The sequence below is a fragment of the Caretta caretta genome, chromosome 1 (assembly GCF_965140235.1).
Source record: "Caretta caretta isolate rCarCar2 chromosome 1, rCarCar1.hap1, whole genome shotgun sequence".
NCBI lineage: Eukaryota > Metazoa > Chordata > Testudines > Cheloniidae > Caretta > Caretta caretta.
In genome coordinates, this window is record NC_134206.1 from 160,994,021 (window position 1) to 161,015,216 (window position 21,196).

The window sequence follows — 21,196 nt, forward strand, 5'->3', positions numbered from 1 at the left end:
GTGTATCTTCTCTGAACTCTCTCCAATTTATCAACCTCCTCGTTGAATTGTGGACACCAGAACTGTTCATGTAATTCCAGCAGCAGTAGCACCAGGGCCAAATGCAAAGGTAAAATAACCCCTCTTCTCCTACTTGAGATTCCCCTCTTTGTGCATCGCAGGATCTCATTAGCTCTTTTGGCCACAGTGCCACAATGGGAGTTCATGCTCACCTGATTATCCACCATGACCCCCACATCTTTTTCATAGATTGATGTCACTTGCAGTGCATTTTTCATAAGAGCGTCCTTTCCATGATCTATATTTGGGGTTAAGGTTTTGATCTAGAATGGGGTTATGGCTTCAGTTCTGCCCAGGCAAATTAAGCAACCTACCCAGTATTCTCTACCTTCTAAAGCATTTTAATGATTGTTTTAAAATGTAGAGACAGCTAAAAAATTGTCTTCCTCCAATGTCGCATGTTGTATAATTTATTTATTCAAGAACTCTCCGTACAGAGACACTGCTTGGTTTTCAACCAGTTATTTACCCAATTTTTCGGCCATATTAGTTGAGGCACAAGGAGGTCAAGTGATGCCTGAGGTCATAAAGTGATTCAGTAACTCTCGATATATAGTAGAATCAAGGAACCTGCTGACTTTCTCTCTTTTTCTGCTATTAACCTAGCCCCCACTGTTACTGAAACAGTATCTCCTTTGCTTTGAATTTCAGTTCATTTTAATCCAAGCAGGGGATACCAGCACAGAATGATACCTGATAAGTGGCAACGCCCAATTTAAAACTACAGATGATTTCCCCAGAGTCAACCCTAATGGGTTCAGAAATATAACTGATGAGATCCCAGTGAGCAAAAGTGTGCGCAGAAGCTGGATTTCCCATTTTTCACACTCTGATGTAGTCATGCACCAGAAGCCTTTCTAGCATGTACAGTTAGCATATCAATGAGTCTGAATTTCTGCTTCTGTTAATGTTTTGAACATATTGTTGTCTTATTGCAATTGGCATAGGTGTGTTTTTACCAAATGTGTAAAGTATTCACAGACTTTATGAGTCACCCTTCATGTAGTTTCGGTACATTAGTTTTCATTCAGTAAGTCACTGCCATGCACATGTAAGCTCTGTGCAGAGTTTGGAAAAGGCACATATAGCTCTTGTGTATTATGTTGCGGCTACTGTCTGAGGCAATGGACCAACTTGGGCAGTTGCTTTGCTAAATATTGGTGCTGCAGTTAGACTGCAGTGTTTTCTCATTCAACGTTTTATGCACCATTGCATAGTGCTGCAGGTTTCCTTCTGGCAGTCTGGGTGAAATTGTGAGGAGATGCTCCCTTACACAAGTGTTCTAAGGCCAGCTAAATACGTATATGAATCCCCTACCACAGATATATGGTGATGAGAACATAAACTCACTCCATTTTTTTTTCAGATACAGCAAGGAGCACAATATAGGTGAGCAGCAGCTGAGAATATCTGGAAAGAGGTTGCTTGAAACCAAGGGAAAAGGACACACGAGTGAGCATATTGATACTGCATTGCATTTATTCCAGACAAGTGGCACTGGGTAATTCACAGTGTATTTGCTTTCTAGAGCCAACTGGACAAGCTGCAATGAAAAAAAGGAGCGAACATTTAACGAAAAAACTTTTCCTTGGTTTCAACCAGCATTCTAGCTATCTGTAGTCTCACTGTAGGAACTATGAGTTGCTGATTTAAAGCTTTCTGCAGGGTAGAGGAGAGTTTTATGTATCACAGCAACACTGTTAAGTCTGAGTTGTGGATAATATTTGGCTCTGGTCTCTTCATCATCCCTGATATTGCTGTAACTTGTCAGCAACAAGAAACACAAATGAGATCCGCAAGAAATCAGAACTTACTTTGCATCAATGGCTGCATTTTCTAGGCAATATAGGCTTCATTTTCCCTTGTCTTTTGTACATAAAGACCTTGCCAAGTCCTTAAAAGTCAATGGTAAAACCATCATTGTCTTGAGCTGGAAGCAGAAGCAGGGCCTTAGTTTGGTTTATAATTTTAAAAATATTGTTCTTGTTATCATGTAGCCCTATTTGTATAAATTGTCAATCAGCTGTTAACAGCAAAACCCATTGATGTAAAAGAGAGAGAGATGCTCAGTGGCAGTGATTCAAGTGGAGAATTTCAAGTGAAAAAACCCCCATCTCCTCTCTGTCCCCCCGCTATCTGCTCTTGCATTGCAAAGGGAAAAAGAAGGTTAAAACTGAAAGAATGGAATGAGCAGAAGGGGAGAACAAACATTCAGGTACTTCAGTCAGAGTGAGGTATAAAACCCAACGTAGATAGATAAGGTGGCTGATGTCAAGATGTAGGGTATTGCAAATCCCTGTAGGATTTTAAAAGCAAAGAGAGCTCAGTTTGCATTATAGCCAAAGTTGAATAAAAATCCATTAAGAGTGAGGCATTAAGTTGGTGGTGATATGCTCCTGCCTCCTGAAACATGTGAATGGTTTGCCCATTGTAGCCTACATCTTTGGAAGTTTAGAGATGTGACATTTAATAGGACCATGTATGAGGAACTTGCAATACATGCAGTAGACCCCGGAGGTGATTAAGGAATGTAAAAGATTTCAGCAGAGGCAGGGAGAAGAGAAAGACAAATTCTGCCAATATCCTGGACATGATGATAGATTTGCAAACAAGGAGACAAGGGAGGAAAAGGTAAATTAAGGATTCTACATGACCAATTTTTGATAGAACAGCTCCTTAAAAGCTTGAAACTTGAGATTTGTTTTCTTATCACATTTCTTTCCCTCTGTTGCACCTGCACACTGCTTTGTTGTTCTGGGATTGCTTGTGATCTCTGGACTCATGAATTTTTAACTTACTTCATGTTTTGAATGGGGGGGGGATGCACATCAGTCTTTGTTTTATTAAAAATGCCACAAAAATAATTATATTCATTTTACAAACAAATAGAAGAGGCAACATTAAAAGGCAGACTTTGGGTCGACCAGCCTTCCAAGGGTTCCCTTTAATCTGTTTTCTGCGTTGATAATGATACCCAGAAAGAGCTTTATTTTAATAATAGTTACGGTAGTGCCTATGAGAAGGTCTACATAGCATTGTACTCTTGTGTCTGTGTGACCTGTGCCTGCAGACTCAGTGTTTCCAAGCCTGCACTTGAGCATTCACATTGCATTTGAAACCTGGGCTTCACAACCATGCTAGTGGATCCATACTTCAGATCTGAGTCAGAACTTCAGCTTCTGAGGGCATATACCATCATATCCCAGAGTTCCTAGTGCTTTTGCCAGCTGTAGCCACTCTCAGGCTTGGTTCATAGTGGGATCATAGAATCATAGAATATCAGGGTTGGAAGGGACCCCAGAAGGTCATCTAGTCCAACCCCCTGCTCAAAGCAGGACCAATTCCCAGTTAAATCATCCCAGCCAGGGCTTTGTCAAGCCTGACCTTAAAAACCTCTAAGGAAGGAGATTCTACCACCTCCCTAGGTAACGCATTCCAGTGTTTCACCACCCTCTTAGTGAAAAAGTTTTTCCTAATATCCAATCTAAACCTCCCCCACTGCAACTTGAGACCATTACTCCTCGTTCTGTCATCTGCTACCATTGAGAACAGTCTAGAGCCATCCTCTTTGGAACCCCCTTTCAGGTAGTTGAAAGCAGCTATCAAATCCCCCCTCATTCTTCTCTTCTGCAGGCTAAACAATCCCAGCTCCCTCAGCCTCTCCTCATAACTCATGTGTTCCAGTCCCCTAATCATTTTTGTTGCCCTTCGCTGGACTCTCTCCAATTTATCCACATCCTTCTTGAAGTGTGGGGCCCAAAACTGGACACAGTACTCCAGATGAGGCCTCACCAATGTCGAATAGAGGGGAACGATCACGTCCCTCGATCTGCTCGCTATGCCCCTACTTATACATCCCAAAATGCCATTGGCCTTCTTGGCAACAAGGGCACACTGCTGACTCATATCCAGCTTCTCGTCCAGCTTCTCGTTCTGTCACCCCTAGGTCCTTTTCCGCAGAACTGCTGCCTAGCCATTCGGTCCCTAGTCTGTAGCTGTGCATTGGGTTCTTCCGTCCTAAGTGCAGGACCCTGCACTTATCCTTATTGAACCTCATCAGATTTCTTTTGGCCCAATCCTCCAATTTGTCTAGGTCTTTCTGTATCCTATCCCTCCCCTCCAGCGTATCTACCACTCCTCCCAGTTTAGTATCATCCGCAAATTTGCTGAGAGTGCAATCCACACCATCCTCCAGATCATTTATGAAGATATTGAACAAAACCGGCCCCAGGACCGACCCTTGGGGTACTCCACTTGATACCGGCTGCCAACTAGATATGGAGCCATTGATCACTACCCGTTGAGCCCGACAATCTAGCCAGCTTTCTACCCACCTTGTAGTGCATTCATCCAGCCCATACTTCCTTAACTTGCTGACAAGAATACTGTGGGAGACCGTGTCAAAAGCTTTGCTAAAGTCAAGAAACAATACATCCACTGCTTTCCCTTCATCCACAGAACCAGTAATCTCATCATAAAAGGCGATTAGATTAGTCAGGCATGACCTTCCCTTGGTGAATCCATGCTGGCTGTTCCTGATCACTTTCCATGTGATCAGGATGTGGGAGAACTTGGGATGTGGGAGAACTTGTCTGTCTGTCCAGCAGGAGTTGACTGGAAGTGTTTTGAGTGTTTTTTGCCCATCAACACATCCAGCTGAGCCATTGTGTATCTGCACACCCCCAAGAGCCAGAGCCATTGGCATGGATCCTAACCCAGTGGAAGAACTTCTCCACCACACGCTGTCCATCCTATTTCAGGAATCAGGCAGAGCATCTGAAAGATGCCAGTGGACATTTCAATGGCAGTTTTTGGCCTGCCGAAGGCATCTCTCAGAGAGGGACACTAACATGCCAGTCACAACCCAGCTGATGCTGTTCATGCCTTAGCTGCAGACTCCTCATATGTAGATTGGTGCTTCTGGAGCAGGGCCATAAGCACAGACTGGTGAGATCACCTCATCATGCGGACCTGGGATGACCTGCAGTGGCTCCAGAACTTTTGCATGAAGAAGCAGATGTTTCTGGAGGCTGGTGATCAGTTTACCCCAACCATCAGGTGCCAGGACACCCGTGTAAAGGAGGTCATATATGAGTCCAGATGCAGGTCACTATAGCCATCTGGAAGCTGGCTACTCCAAACAGCTACAGGTCCTTGGCTAACCAGTCTGGAGTTGGCAAATCAGCTGTGGGGGTTGTCATGGCACAGGTTTCTGAAGCGATCAGGACTGTGATGTACTCAGAGGCGCTTGGCATTACAATTGTTCCTGAAATAACTGCAGGCTTTGCACAGGGGCCATTCATGGGACTCATGCCTATAATTTTCTTCCTCAAGGAGCATATCAGTACATAAACAGCAAAGGGTATTTCTCCATTGTTATGCAGTTCCAAGCACTCAGTTGTAGGAGACATTTACAAACAAATAACATAAAGTCAGTCTCTGCCCCAGACAGTTTACAATCTAAAATTTAGATAATCTGTAGCAAATTGATAAACAGATAAAAAGGGACAAGAGGAAGGGAAGGGAGGGAGGTTACAGAAGCAAACTGAGTCTGGATCTCTAGGAGGAAAAATAACATAATCTTAGAAATTGGAAAGTGGAAAACCTGTAAGTAAATATTCATAATAAATAAAATAAAAATCTTCCTCTTTCTGGGATGTATATTAACTGGGGATCTAGCTAATTTCAAAGAGCCACCATGGACTTCTGTGAGAGGAAGGTGGGACAGTTTCTGAATACTGGATGTCAGATTGGATTGGGACTCCTGGGAGGAGCAAGACCCAACCCACCCCATTTTACTATCTGCCTGAACAACCCTCCTCCATTGGCCTGGTATCCCATGAGAACTGCTTTGTCCTTGCTGCCAGTTCCCAACTGCTGTCTGGAGAATGTAGTCCTTCCAAGAGGTCAGGCTGAGGATATAGCAGAACCATTATGACAAAAGAAACTTCAAGGTGGTAGAGTCTCAGTGTGAGACTTGGTTCTTAGGGGATTACAGTGGAAAGTTTTAAAAAAAGAATTAAAAACTAGTGGCTTGAAACACAAAAACATGCACCTAAATGGACCTTTACTCCTGGTTGGAGCCCTATTGAAGTCAGTGGGACTCTGTAAGGGAATAAGGGTCCACCCATTGGGATAGTTTTGAATGACTGACTCTTATGGGAATAAGCTGCTACCTACTGATTTGAATGTAGGGCTCTCTCTGAACACAAAGGGGTAGTTCTGCATAATAGCTAATGTAATGGTGTGGATACCTGATTGTGACCAAACAAGATCACCCTTTCGTGATCTTCCTCGGCCAATTCTCCAGGCAATCAGATTTGGTTTGGTGGTGCCCAGGTAGGAAAGATTGCTCATTCATGTCATGACCTACCTGAAACTTTGTGAACTACTTTAACTCATCTTGATTTCTTTTAAGCCAATTGTGTTGAAGAAAGGACAGTGCTAATGCTTTTATTAGGGCTGTTCTAGTTTTTATATTGTCTCTCTCTCTTCTACTGAATTTCTTTAGCTTTTTCAAGTTAAATTCTATTCTGCTCTAAATTTAGTTTTCTTCAAAGTCAAGACGAACAGTTTGCAATAAAGCCTTTAATATGTTTCTGAGCATTTTCACTGCCACTGGAGAATTATACGTGCTCTGTGTGTCAGAAAGATATATGATAGTCAAATGCAGTTTTAACAAAAATAAGGAATTTTAGAGGCTATTATGTCTTGACGGCTGATCTGAGGAAAGAGAATAATCTTTAATAAGTGGCTCGTCTGAATCTTCCACTCCTTAATAATCCATCTACCAAAAAACTTCCAGTGTGGCACAAAAATTAAAGTGTTAACTAGCTACTTATCAGGTACTAATATTTGCCATGTTTTCTTCTAGATGCAAAGAGTTTGGCTGAAATGCTTATGAGGTAAGAATAATGTTTAGTAATTCCAAATTTAATGATGTTTCTGGTTCAAGGGATTATATTCAAAATCATTCCTGGGAACAACTTAATTATTAAACTTTCCATTCCTGAATTCTTTGTATCTATGTGCCAAATGCACAATTTTAGTTTTCTTAGGAATGGGGGCAGTGATTTCTAATGGTCCAGGAACGAGCAGAGTTCCACAGAAATCTGGTCAGTCACAAGGTGCTGATTCACCTCCTTGTTTCCACCTATAACATCATGTTAAAAGAGGCTGAAGATGCATTGAACGCTTTCCTAATATTGGATGTGCATTTAAGCAGTTGCTGAACTTGCTGCAGGGATTTTATTCAATCAGTGAAAAGAGAGGTGATCAGTGCAGTCATAAATGGCAAAAAAAGGTGACCTATGAAACAATATCTCCATTAAGATGTGAACCACAGTATAAAAAGTTTTGATCCTGTATTAGTGGATTAAATTACAGAACATGTTTAGGTCCCTTTGGACATTTTGCCTGTTCACTGAAGTGTTTTCATAATATGCATAAAGGGAATTGCTCTTCAGAGATCATCTTATTGAAGGCAATAAATGGCTGGAAGCACATATTTGAAAATACAATACACATACATACACACACACAGACATACCATTGCTAGCTGATTATAAGCAGAGCTTTGTGAAAGTAAGATAATTTATTTATTATTTTGCTGTTTTGTTCTGAGTCATTTCACTATCCAGAAATATAATTCTTTTGTGAAATGACAACAAAATGACTGTTCTTGCAAAAATAACCTGCAAATATGGAAATTTCATATTTCCAGTGTTTGTTTCTTTGTCTGGAAAAAATGTTGAACTTTGAAACCATTGTGGGGTTTTGAAAATAGGACCATTTTGGTTCATATTAACTGAAAATCATACTTATTTTTAAGAAAATAATAACCTCCAGGATATCTGATGATTTGCCAGATTGGACCATTTTCAAAAATTCAAACTCCTCCATCTCTGAGGTTTTAGATTTAATTTGAATTTACAGCACACCTTAGTAATTAGACTATCTCTGGTGTGTTGGTGATACATAGGGTTAATCAGTTAACCTAGATTCAAATCTAGACCCCCATCCTGCAGACACTTACATATCTGTAGAGTCCCACTGACTTCAGTAGTATTGCTTGTGTGAGTACAATTACATACGATTGGAGTCCTAGCTAACTGTAAGTAACACGTAAAAATGATTTCAATAGAGTCATTCTTTGGTGTTTCTCTATCGCACAAAAAACCCACGTAGTTCAGCATATTTGGAAAGCCTCTGCTCAAAAGAGACCCAGTACTAACATAGCAGATCAGATCAAGTTGCATTGGCAAAATGTTTTAGTATAGCTATCATGTTACTTATCTGCAATCATTTCTGCCAACCTTTAATTTTTGTAAAGGAGTACTTGTGGCACCTTAGAGACTAACCAATTTATTTGAGCATAAGCTTTTGTGAGCTACAGCTCACTTCATCGGATGCATACTGTGGAAAGTTCAGAAGATCTTTTTATACACACAAACCATGAAAAAATGGGTGTTTACCACTACAAAAGGTTTTCTCAAAGGTACCCTGCAGCTTTAGAGATTAGTTGTTGCCTCAGGTTTCAGAGTAACAGCCGTGTTGGTCTGTATTCGCAAGGAGAGGGGGAGTGCTTGTGGCACCTTGGAGACTGGCCAATTTGTTTGAGCGTGGGCTTTCGTGGGCTACAGCTCGCTTCGTCGGATGCATACTGTGGAGGGTACAGAGGATCTTTTTATGCACACAAACCGTGAGGGGATGGGTGTTTACCACTACCGGGGGGTTTTCTCTCCCCCCACCCCGCTCTCCTGCTGGTAGTGGCTTTCTAGGGTGATCACTTTCCTGGCAATGTGTGTGATAGTCGGGTTGGGCCATTTCCAGCACAGATCCGGGTTTTCTCCCCACCCTCCTCCCCAACAAACCCACTCTCCTGTTGGTAATAGCTTGTCTGGGGTGATCGCTTTCCTTGCAATGTGTGTGGTGGTCGGGGTGGGCCATTTCCAGCACAAATCCAGGTTTTGTGCTGGAGATGGCCCAACTTGATTGTCGTGCACATTGTGGGCAGAGTGATCACTTTGTATGGGCTATTGCCAGCAGGAGAGTGGGGTGGGTGGAGAGAAAACCTTTTGTAGTGGTAAACACCCATTTTTTTCATGGTTTGTGTGTATAAAAAGATCTTCTGTACTTTCCACAGTATGCATCCGATGAAGTGAGCTGTAGCTCACGAAAGCTTATCCTCAAATAAATTGGTTAGTCTCTAAGGTGCCACAAGTCCTCCTTTTCTTTTTGCAAATACAGACTAACACGGCTGTTACTCTGAAACCTTTAATTTTTGTGAGTATTGACAATCATTCCTTCCTCCATCCCATTAAAAACCAGTATGTTTGATTTAAAAAAAAATCTACTGCATATATATCTTTTAAAGATATAAATAACAGCAAACAATAATCAAAATATTTTTGAAAAAAATATGTGATTTAGGACAGTTTCAAAAGTGACTAGTAATTTTGAGTGCCTAACTTCTGACACCCTGTTTTTCAGAGGGCACATGCACAGCACATTCTGAAAATCAGGACTCTTTAAGAGTTACCTCAGATTGGGTAACCAAAAACTGAGGCTCCCAAAATGACTAGTTAATTTTTGAAAATTTAGGCCTTTTTTAGACAAAGGAGGCAACACCCCAATAACTCACAGAGTTAAATATGTTAAATTGCTTGGTACATTATGAATAAGATTTCTTTATGTTATACCAAAACCTAGTATCATATACAAATCTAGAAAGTCTAGAAATCTCCCTTGCGGATATTTGTGCCCCTGTGAGTGCATTTAAGAATAAAAAGTGTTAAGGATAGCACTTTAGTCTTTGTGTTGAATGCCTTGGTTTGGGGTATTTAAGTCAGATACCTGGGGAAGCTACGCAAGCCCCACATATTAACAGTTTAATGAAAGTTGTATGATTTGCCCCTCGCACCTCAAATTAGTAACAGTTACTACTAGTATTTGAGCTCAGCTTGGTGATGTTTTCTTTAGCAGCAAGTTCCAGATAAATTCCTCTTAACTGTTCATCATTGATTAGCATAAGGAACTGGCTTATGTTTCTAATTTTGAGCATAGAATAAGACATAAATTGCCCCTGAAATCTCTAACCCAGCCTTCACATTTACAAAGGAATGGTTTTCCTTACCTCTTTTGCATTAACCTACTCACTGACCTCAGCCCCAAAAATTAATGAAGAGGCATGACTGTTGGCCAAGCATCCAAAATGACCTTAGTTTTAAATAGGTGCCATATGTAGTCCTTTTCTGTATAAATGGGTGTGTAAGATTCAACCCTGTTTTGAATGTACAGATTTTTTCAGTCATTCAGTTGAGAGGGGTGGTTATAGATAGATTATTCAAAATGATGTTCATATCTTTAATCAGTTTTGAACAAACTTTTAGCACATCATGCATTTCATTTGCTTAAAAAACAAACTAACAAAAATATTTATCCATAGTCAATAAATGAAGTATGTTATATACGCACACCATCACAATGTCTACGGAGCTAATTAGCAACCTTGAGACAAATTTAAGGTTTGTGATCAGTAGAGTCTCTTTTTTTTTATCATCTCAGAGTAACTAAAATGTAAGTAAATGATATTTTTCCTGTTCGGGAAGTAGTCTCTGGAATCCTTATCTATGAGATTATAATCCCTTGATGCTAATAGCCTGGATTTTCTAACATTAAAGACCCACTCACTTGAGTGGGTTGGGAATTTTTCAACAATTTTTTTTGGTTGGAAATTGCCAATTCTTTGAAAAAACAACCATTCATGGAGACAAATCAGTTTTAATAAGAGGGTTTCTCATCTCCAGGATGGAATTTTGATAGAGAGAGAGAGAGACTTTTGTGAAGAAGTCTTCTTAGGGGTGAGGTCATGGTGGATTCTCCATCACTGACAATTTTAAAATCAAGATTAGGTGTTTTTCTAAAAGAACTGCTCTAGGAATTATTTTGGGGAAGTTCTATAGCCATGTGCTCTACAGGAGACGATTATCACAATGATCCCTTCAGGTCTTAGAGTCTAGGAAGAGTCTATGAACCTCACAGGGCTGTTGTGAGAATAAACACAATAAAGACTGTTGATAGGGGCCATAATTCCTAAGATAGACAGAGTGGGGAAAAGACAAGAAAAGTAGAATCTGGCAGATATGTCCTAGCTCAGTTCTGGTGGATCCCATTGGATCTGTTGGGTTTAGAGACAGAACTGCTGTCAGTTTTGTGAGGGGAGGGAATTCCTCTTACAAAATGATTCAGGGAAAACAAGGGGGCCCATAAGGAGAGTTCCTTCCTTCCCTTTAGCATTTCTGTGGAAAGGGGTGAATACAATATGGAGGATTTTACCACAAGTTCTGTATTGCATATGATTATGCTGCTCAGTTTTATTACCCATTTCCATTTGCTTATTAGTAGATGGCTCATTCCCAGAGTAATTTTCTGGTACACAGACTTTAAAATTGTTATGGCTTGTGTGATGTTACAATAATTGTTTTATAGTCCTGTTCTAAAATACCAAATCCAAAGAAAGGAGTTAATCCATGAGTGCTAACAAGGTCTATAATTTCTTACTACTGCAATGTCAACAGAACTAAAGTCTTCACTTTTCCTTATGCAATTCATTACTATTAATGGAAATTCTAATGAATGTTTGATTGATTTCTTAACTTACCAATTCTCATGATGTTCAGGATTTAAATCATTGCTGAAAATTAATGAATAGGAGAAATTTATATAAAACACCATCTTCCCACTGACCTGTTTGGTCAGCTCAAGGGTTCATTAGCCAAATCTGAGAAATGCAAAAAAATGGCAGCTTTATAACTGTTTCCATCAGTTTCAGTATTCAACAACTGCATCGAAAAGATTCAATAAGGGCTTTTGATAGATAAACCACTGAATAATGGCAGACTCAGTCCCTTGCCCCACTTACTTTTTCTCATCTCCCTACCAAAATACGTTAAATTAATACCACCTATTTGCTTCAAAGTACAATGAAAGAAAATGAAATGTATGAGAATTTTGGTGACTATGGTAATTTTATTATCTTAAGTTGAATGGATTTTTAAAAAGGAAATCCTTAAATATCTTTTCATATGGGGAGCGTTTTCATGTTTGTCTCTCTTTTGTGCTTAGTAAGAACACCAGGACCTCAGATACACTTAACAAGCAGCAGCAGACGCTAAGGATGCACATAGATATTCCCAGAGCTCAGCTTCTGATTGAAGAGAGGGACACAATGGAGACCATTGGTAAAATGTCAATGCACTTATGTTGCTTATATAATAAATGTTATGGTCGACTTTGCACTGCATCCTTTACACATAAAAAGGGCTAGGGTCCTAATTTACAAGATAATTTGTCCTGGTTGAAAAGTGAATTGAAGACTGTTCTACATATGCATCATTCTGAGCTTTAAGGAACCCTAGCAAATTTAAAGTAGAGTAGGGCAGCAAAAAGTGAAGTGTTCCATTCTGACATTTTCAACATGAAAACTTTACTTTTCCATTTCAACATGATTTTTTGTTTTTAAATTTGAATTTGTTTATTCTAAAAGAGGTTATTTGTAAAAGGTTGAAATTAAAACAAAACATTTCAAAATTACTGAAATAAAATGTTTTGATTGACCCAATCCAAATTTTTTTTTCAGACTATCTACTTCTGAAATGAAAAGAACTAGATAAGTTCACAGCGGATAGGTCCATCAATGGCTATTAGCCAGGATGAGCAGGGATGGTGTCCCTAGCCTCTGTTTGCCAGAAGCTAGGAATGAGCGACAGGGGATGGATCACTTGAGGATTACCTCTTCTCTTCATTCCCTCTGGGGCACCTGGCATTGGCCACTGTCGGAAGGCAGGATACCGGGCTAACTGGTCCTTTGGTCTGACCCAGAATGGCCGTTCTTATGTTTGAGATTTCAATTTTTTGCCCCAATTTGGGACTAGAAAAAATTTAAAAATCTCTAAAACTTTTGCAGGTCTAGAAAATGGTTTCCCACCCAAATCTACATAAAATGACCTAATTATATATCTGCCTCACTATAGCAAAAGTTATTCTGTATTCTGCTACATTGAATAAATAAGAAAAAAACTGAGATACATTAAAACTGGGACCCTGAAGCTAAACTCTTTTACATTTCAGAAGGTTGGATACCAAATCTCCTGGAACCAGACTCACCACTGTCATTCAGGTTTCAGGTCAAAAGCCATAAATAACTTAAGTTATGCCTGGGATGAATCTGAAATCTCACAAAAACAGCAATTTTCCTAAGAGTTCAGCCCCACATGGTGGCTGAAACCTTGCCAAAACAACTGATCTAATGAGTGTCTTTCTATCCAAAATGGCAGGGCTCTCACAGAGGGAGCTGATCTTGCCAGATTTCTACCATTTTGGACAAAAAGCAGTCTAAAGCAAACTTGAAGCTGGCTTAAGTGGTCAGCAGAGGATTCCACTTGTATAGAGGAATATAACGCATATGTTGTGGTTACATTTAGGATGTGGTCAGAGGGGAGGGGACCAGTGGAGCCAGCAGGGATGTAGCTTAGCTCTGAGGCTCCCAGTCAGTCCCAGGATTGGGGAAGAATGAGGTAACGTTGTCCCATCACATCCTGTGCCAGGCTAGCTTGATTTGGCTGGACCAGAGAATTCAGCCCTTTCTGTGTTTCATGTTTTATGAGGTTGCTTTGAAGACAAGATCCACACATCACCTGCAACATGGACATTTTTGTTTCCAGTTTTATGTTTCCAAAGTTCATTTCTGTGCTGCAATCTTTTATGATAAGTTTTATCCTATTGGGAGATTTCACTCTTGAGTTATAGTAGTTGGGCAATAGGGGTTTATAATGGAAATGCCATTAGCTCCTTAACTACAGCAATGTGATTGGTGCCACAGTAATAGACTGTGTTGCACAAAGCAGTAATAGTAAGCCAGCACTTTGACAGGCTTTTACATAGGCTTTGGCAGGTTTTATTCATGACCGGAGTAAGAGCTCCTCTTTTGCCAGGGACCGCATAATTTGGTTTCATAACGTTCATTCTATTTAGGGCCTTTTTTGGGCAAAAAATGCCATTTATGTTACTGTGCAGAATTTTTCACATTAATGATCTCTTGTCAGTTGAAAAAAACCCCAAACCAATTGTTAGAAGCAGTGGATCAGCCACAGCTGATGGGTAAATTCACAGAATCACCATTGCTGGCAGTCCCTTTAGAAATGCATTCAAAAGCTGTACATTGTATGATAGCAGGAATTTCCCGTGTTTTTTATTGCTATTAAGAATAAATGAAAAAGACTGTAATAATGTAAAAATAAAATCTGGAGACTAAACCCAGATAGCACTAAGCATTCAAATGCAGATGTTCTGCAAGCGTGAAGTCAATGGAAGAATTACCACTGATTATAGTGGGGGCAGGAAGGGACTTATTATTAAATCTTGTATGATTGAGAATACTCTGCATTCTGTATAGCTTCTTTTAAAAAAAACAAAACAAAACCAAACAGCACTGTGATCACAATTGTAAAGAAACAAGCTACTAGCTGCCACAGGACCAACTGCTCCCCCACATAGCCTGGCTTGGTGCAGGGAGGGGTGGAGATTCTGTATGGAAAGTCAGAAGGAATCCTCCACAGTGGCTTCTGCTGTTTCTTTGCAGAGAATCCAGGCAGTAGTGGATTCACAAGTGTTCCTTTCTCCCCTCCTTGGCCTGGGGTCTAACTACCTCCCCTACCCCGCTCCACCAATCCTGCTGTGCAGATCGGAAGAAGCCTCCATTCAGCTGTACTCCGTGGCAGGCAGGAGAGCCACAGCACTTGCACCAGGCTCTCCAAATCCTCTTCCAGTTGTGCCACTGACCCACACCAGTCAGTTCTGCTGCAGGAACTTTGCAACATAAGGAAGAGGCAAGATTTGGCCCATGGGCTCCAGACCACAAAAACATTTATGCATGGGCATAACTGTAAGCACACGATTTGTCCCACTTCCGCGAGAATGTTCAGATACTAACTAAAGCAAGTTCATAAGTGCTTTACTGGATTGAGGCCCTCATGCTGCAGTATTTTTGTTCTGGTGCTGCAGAGGCGAAGCTAGCCAGAAGAGAAAGCACAAATGAGCTAACAGTCTGCTTTCGACATCACAGATACAATCACTTATGCTAATGACCAACATGAAGGGGCGAGAGAAACCATTGTTCACAAAACGGAAAAAGTCCAAGTACTTAAGGCAAAAGATCGTTACAGGCAACAGAGAGTGTCTAAAAGGATACACAAAAAGCCCATCTGTGTCCCTTAAAGTCATCATATCACAAATGAAGGCCCACAGGCAATACTCTTTTCTTTAGTTTTGTGTAAACTTGAGGACTTAAACTATTTTTAAGGATCAACAAAAATGTGATTCTTTATTTTAATATTCATTTTCTATTGCTTATAGATGACAGATCAACAGTGTTATTAACTGATGCTGATTTTGGAGAGACATCTAAACAGAAGTCATTGACAGTTACTCATACAGTACATTACCAGTCTGTCTCACAAGCTACTGGACCATTGGTTGATGTTTCTGATGCCCGGCCAGGAACAAGTGAGTATAAAAGAGACTATATTACCTAGAGCAGATATCATTACCACAGTATTTATATTATCATGGTATTGCCTTTATTTTGAATGTAGTGCGGAAACTATTTTGTGCAGCAGAAAATAGTCTCTTTTACAATTGGACCCACTGTAAAAGTGGTACATATTAAGGTTAATACAGTAAAAGTTTCCTTTGCATGTTAAAATGTAGATGTAATTTAAGGTAATTCAGACCTGAGTATTCCTCAGAGGAAATTTATGCAGCATTTTAACATCTAGAATCTATTGAGCAAATGTTTCTAGTGGATTTTCATAGCTAATAGATATTTATTTCTCACAGCAATCAATCTTTATTTCATTTCTCAATTACCTGTGATTGTTCCTAATGTTCTAGGATATGAGAAATACATTTTCTAATTACTGCATTTTTGGAAAAGTTACATTTCTAGTTACTGTATTAAATCCATTTTCCCAGCTATATCCATGCGGAGATCATCTTACAATGATTTAAAGAACAAAATTAATAAATATACCCTGACACTACATTCTTCCTAAACTCCGTTATAAACTTGTTCCATATCTGCATAATTGGAAAAATTTCATTAAATATAAGGACTACTTACTAGATAGTAATATGGTGTAATGTGGCATACTTGAAGTATATAAACAAGTCCTAGGAGGTATAGAAAATACAAAGATCAAATACTGTCATTGAAGTTTATTATGTTGAAGAATCAAGATTATGAGAATGAACAATATAATAGAACCCTGCAGTGTTTTAAAATCTATCTATCTTTAATGCTGCAAGATCCTGCACTCCAAAAGTACTTGTCTTTCTTTGTGATGATTAGAGGCTGGGCAACACCCCAGAATACTTACACTTTCCATCCCTTATCTTCTCCAAATCAAAGCCCATTGAAGTCCATGGAAATACTGGTACTTAAAATGGACTTTTAATGAAGCCCGATAGTCTGGTTCACATGCATCCCAGCAAATTTCGTGGGAAAGGTGTTAAATATATTTACTGTGCATTTTAATATTCCTTGAATATTTGAAAGTAACACTGTAACATAGGTGCTGGAAAGTAACATAGGTGCTGGAACTAGGGATGCTGGGGATGCTGCCGCACCACCAGGCTTGAAGTGGTTTCCATCATTTTCAGGGTGTACAGTTTGGTTCAGTAGCTCTCTGCACCCCCACTGTGCAAATTGTTCCAGCACCCCTGCTATGCACAGCATCAGTCTTAGAATTTTGAGTAGCTTTTCCCAAACTTAACAGACTCATTTAAATGAATTTAAGGGGCTCAAGGACATGCAATTTTCAGCCTTCTCTGCTGCAAGTGAAGAACATCCCAGCTGTTTGTGCTGAGCCCCATGAATAGCTACCAGCATATAAACAGATTTGTTAAAATAACAATTCTCCAAACAAGCTGGAAATCTGAGATTGTCAACCCCCCCCACAAATGCAGAGACCATCCATCCATCAGAATCCATATATGTGATTGCAAAAAGTCTGTGTAATCATCCTTTTTTAAGTTGTAACACAATTGTTGTTTAAATCTAAACGTTTATTCAGAAGACAAAAATTGGGTACAACTGTTGCAGTGTCCACATTCCAGCTGGGCTCTGCTAGGGCCTTCATTCCATTTGTTCTGTCTTTCGGAAGTCTAGTGATTAGACTCTTCTGTTCCTTGCATTCAGGGAGCATGAGGTCTAGGATTATAGCTGGCACCTGCACAGCAGGAGGAAAGCTTCTTGCACTTTTCTCCCATGCTGCTCACCTGCACTGGGACAGTCACAGTCTGGAGTGAAATCTTGGCCCTAGAATCATAGAATATCAGGGTTGGAAGGGACCTCAGGAGGTCATCTAGTCCAACCCCCGCTCGAAGCAGGACCAATCCCCAATTTTTGTCCCAGACCCCCTCAAGGATTGAACTCACAACCCTGGGTTTAGCAGGCCAATGCTCAAACCACTGAGCTAGCCCTTCCCCTCTCCCCCCACCCATTGAAGTCAATGGCAAAACTTACACTGACTTCAATAAGGCCATGATTTCACCTTTGGTCCTTAAAGTTCATGCATGTTTCAAGATATTTCTAAGACTAAGTCTGGGAAATGTACTCTAAGATTCAGGAGATTTAGGTCATGTCTTCGGGATGACTTTGATACCTCAAAAAACTGAGGGTCTTACATGACGTGCATGGATTTCAAAGATCCACTGGCATTTTTCTTTGTAAGAGCTCCAAGTTCCAATATTCTTGGCCAAAATTTGTCCTCTGCCCAGTGCTGTGCTATGTGTTGTTGTGTACTGTTGGTGGTTGCCCTCTCCTGCTAGAGATGATTGTGTTTCAGTGGTGCACTGTGCATATACTTCACAGTTGGTTGTAAAGGGCTTTGGGATGCTTCAGGATGAAAGGTTCTGAAAACATATACAATTGTTTGTTTATTCGTGATATTCTGGGCTAGCTGAGAACTTCTAAAGAGTATAGCTATCAAATGCCAGTCAAGGAATAGCTACTCACTTCCCAGCTCTGGGAACACTGCTAAATGGCAAAGAACTGTGATGCAGCCGAAGCCTGAGCATCTACACTTCAATTAAACAGCCCCTTAGCCCGAGCCCCCGAGCCTGAGTCAGCTGGCACAGGCCAGCCATGAGTGTTTAATTGCAGAGTGCAGCTGTTAGACACAGGGAATTTGTGGAGGGCATCTTCCACACACACCCATTGCCTCTTGGATTTCAGGTCTGCAGAGAATGTGAGTTACCCTTACAAAGCCACACAAGGAGGCACAAGGTACCCCCTTGCTCCCCATTCCTGACCATCCAAATACTGATATCACAATTCATACTAGGCGAGAGCAGCAACAATGGACAGACAAGAATGGGGAATGATCAGAAGCAAGGCTGTGCCCCTCCATCCAGAAGACCTCAGCTGTCACAGAGGAGGAAGATATCTGCTAATGGTGTAGTAATTTCACAGTTCCCAGCACCCAACTCTACCACCCCCTTCAGTCTGCTTCTGAGGTGGCACAGCTATGCACCATGCCTTGCTCAGGGTAGACTGAAAATTTACAATCTAGTCTCTTAATAATTTCCAACATTAGTATCTAGTTATGAAAAGATAGCAGGCTAGCCATCTAACTATTGTCCTTGTTCTAAAGAGCAGGCATGCTACCATGTTTATCAATGGCATTGAGTTTGTATTTTTCTTTTGCCTTGGAGGAAGATTTGAAATAGAAGGTCAAACAGGCATGGCCATTTTGTATTTATAAATAACGAGCACCTTTGAAGTAACAGGCTGTAAATGCTTCATAGGGAATGTTGATTCAGAAACAGTGCTCAAAGTCAGTATCTAGTGATGGTTTATCCTTAAACCCATTCCTGTTCAAGTCTCCCACTCCGAAGTGGTAGAACGGACTTACCATTTGAATGTCAAAGAGCACTGTTTAATTCTTTTACTCACCATTGTTACTAATAGAAGCTTCAAAAGAAAAATCTTTCCCTGATGGTTTAGTCACTTTCCATTTGCCAATTAAAGATTTTTCTTTTCCCTTTGGCTTATGATTAAGGCCCTACCAAATTCATGCCTGTGAAAATCACATCACAGACCATTAAATCTGGTGTCCCCCATGAAATCTGGTCTTTTGTGTACTTTTACTCTATACTATAAGGTAAACGTATACAAAAGTACACCCTTACTTCTTTGCTGCTGATGGCAGCAGTGCTGCCTTCAGAGCTGGGCACCCGGCCAGCTGTTGCTCCTCTCCAGCCATCCAGCTCTGAAACCAGTACAGAAGGAAGGGTGGCAATACTTTGATCACCCCCTACAATAGTTTGCGACCCCCTTATGGGTCAGAACCCCCAGTTAGAGAAACATTGAGCCTTAAGGGCTTTACATGATTATATTTTGTTACAACACCGTGAATTTTAAGTTTTAAGTATCTGAAACCATGAAATTAAAGATTTTTTAAATGCTATGACCGTGAAATTTAAGAAAATGGACTGTGAATTTGGTAGGGCCCTACATATGATGAAAAACAAGCCTTGTTTTTGTCCCAGTGCTACTGATGATGTCAATAAAGCCTAAGCAATCGATTTTGGCAGTTAGCTTACTTGCACTCCCTTGGAAGGATGGATGGATTGTCTCTGGAGCAGCAAAGAATAAAATATTTGAGGCCCAACATAAATAGTTGATTTTTTTTTTTTAATTTCTAAGGAAGAATTGGGATGATTTTATTTTTTTCAGACACTGTAAGAATCTTTATGGATAAATTTACCATCAGAACTTGGAGGATTTTACGATTTGCCATGTTTTCAGCTACCTGGTAACATCCCTTTAGCATGCATGATTAATAACATACTAGCCCAAATGTAAACTAATAAATAAATAATAAACACATAGGGTTTTGGTAGTGAGTAATACTATCGTATGTTAACGTTAAGCAAGATCCCTTGCATAGGAAATGTGATCATATAATCGCTTAGCCATTTGTAATCTTTTCATTTATATTTTATAAATTTGGAGTTATTATGATTCATATGAAGTGATAATGAGGGAATGGCAGTTGGGAACGGGTTGGATCCCTTTACCTGTTTCATTCCCAGACTATTTAACATTTGTGACTGTATAAACACGTTGAATTTCTGTGAAGAAAATGTCCTAATTTGGGGGTGTACTCACTGCACTTCACTGAAACACATTTTCATCCTTAACTCCTTTTCATCGGTTTTTTTTTTTTAACAATATCTCAGTCACCACTTCATTTCAGTTATTCTGCTGGTGATTTTCCATTGACTAATTAAGAACTTAATGGCAAAGATTCTCTGTTGGTCAATCACAGATCCTACTACAAGAAGGAATGCAAAAACTGGGCCCACAGCTCGCAACAGGTACGCTAGTCAATGGACTCTCAACAGACCCCATCCCACTATATCAGCCCACACCCTCACCACAGATTGGAGGCTGCCAACACCCAGAGCTGCAGGATCAGTAGACAAGGAAAGTGACAGCTACAGTGTCAGCCCCTCACAGGATACAGGTATAATGTCATTTGCAGAATTCCTCTCTAAAGACAGGACTAGCATAACTGTAGTATTCAGTGCATGAGATTTACCATATTTGTTGCTGGGATTAAGAGTTGTATTTTCTTTTTAAAGCATTTTAAAAACATACCTTCTAACTGCAACTGCTACTGGGTTATACTACCATTTATGATAACAGGCAGTGTGTATGTGACTTCCTATGCCAAAAATGCACTCCAAAATCTTTTTGATGGTTCTGTGGATAATTTTTCTGGTCACTGAAACTATGTACTTCCTGAGCTCTAAGGGAGAGGTATGAGAATTTGCTTCAGGAAGTAGTAGTATTAGTGCTGGGAAAATGGAGTCAAAACTGGAATGTTTTTAAGTTTGAGCTACTATAAGGTAAGTTGTTTCCAGTGGTGTAATTTGCTCACAGGGGGAATGCCCAGCTTTCAGGCCCAATCCAGTACTCAGTAACATCGATGGGCATTGGACAAAGCCCTGATTTTATTTGGGAACAACTATATCTATAACTAATGAGAAAGGGGAACTCAAAGATGCA

The 21,196-nt window shown here is 40.2% G+C and overlaps 1 protein-coding gene across 3 annotated transcripts in view; it reads left to right on the top strand.

Moving 5' to 3' along the window:
- DSCAM (DS cell adhesion molecule) overlaps window positions 1–21,196 on the top strand; it is a 645,287-nt gene that overhangs the window by 591,738 nt on the left and 32,353 nt on the right. For all 3 annotated transcript variants that reach the window (XM_048866321.2, XM_048866302.2, XM_075132665.1), the window contains 4 exons: window positions 6,935–6,965; window positions 12,187–12,302; window positions 15,475–15,624; window positions 20,454–20,651. In XM_048866321.2, the coding sequence (XP_048722278.1) occupies window positions 6,935–6,965; window positions 12,187–12,302; window positions 15,475–15,624; window positions 20,454–20,651 (495 nt within the window). The remainder of the gene's footprint in view (window positions 1–6,934; window positions 6,966–12,186; window positions 12,303–15,474; window positions 15,625–20,453; window positions 20,652–21,196) is intronic.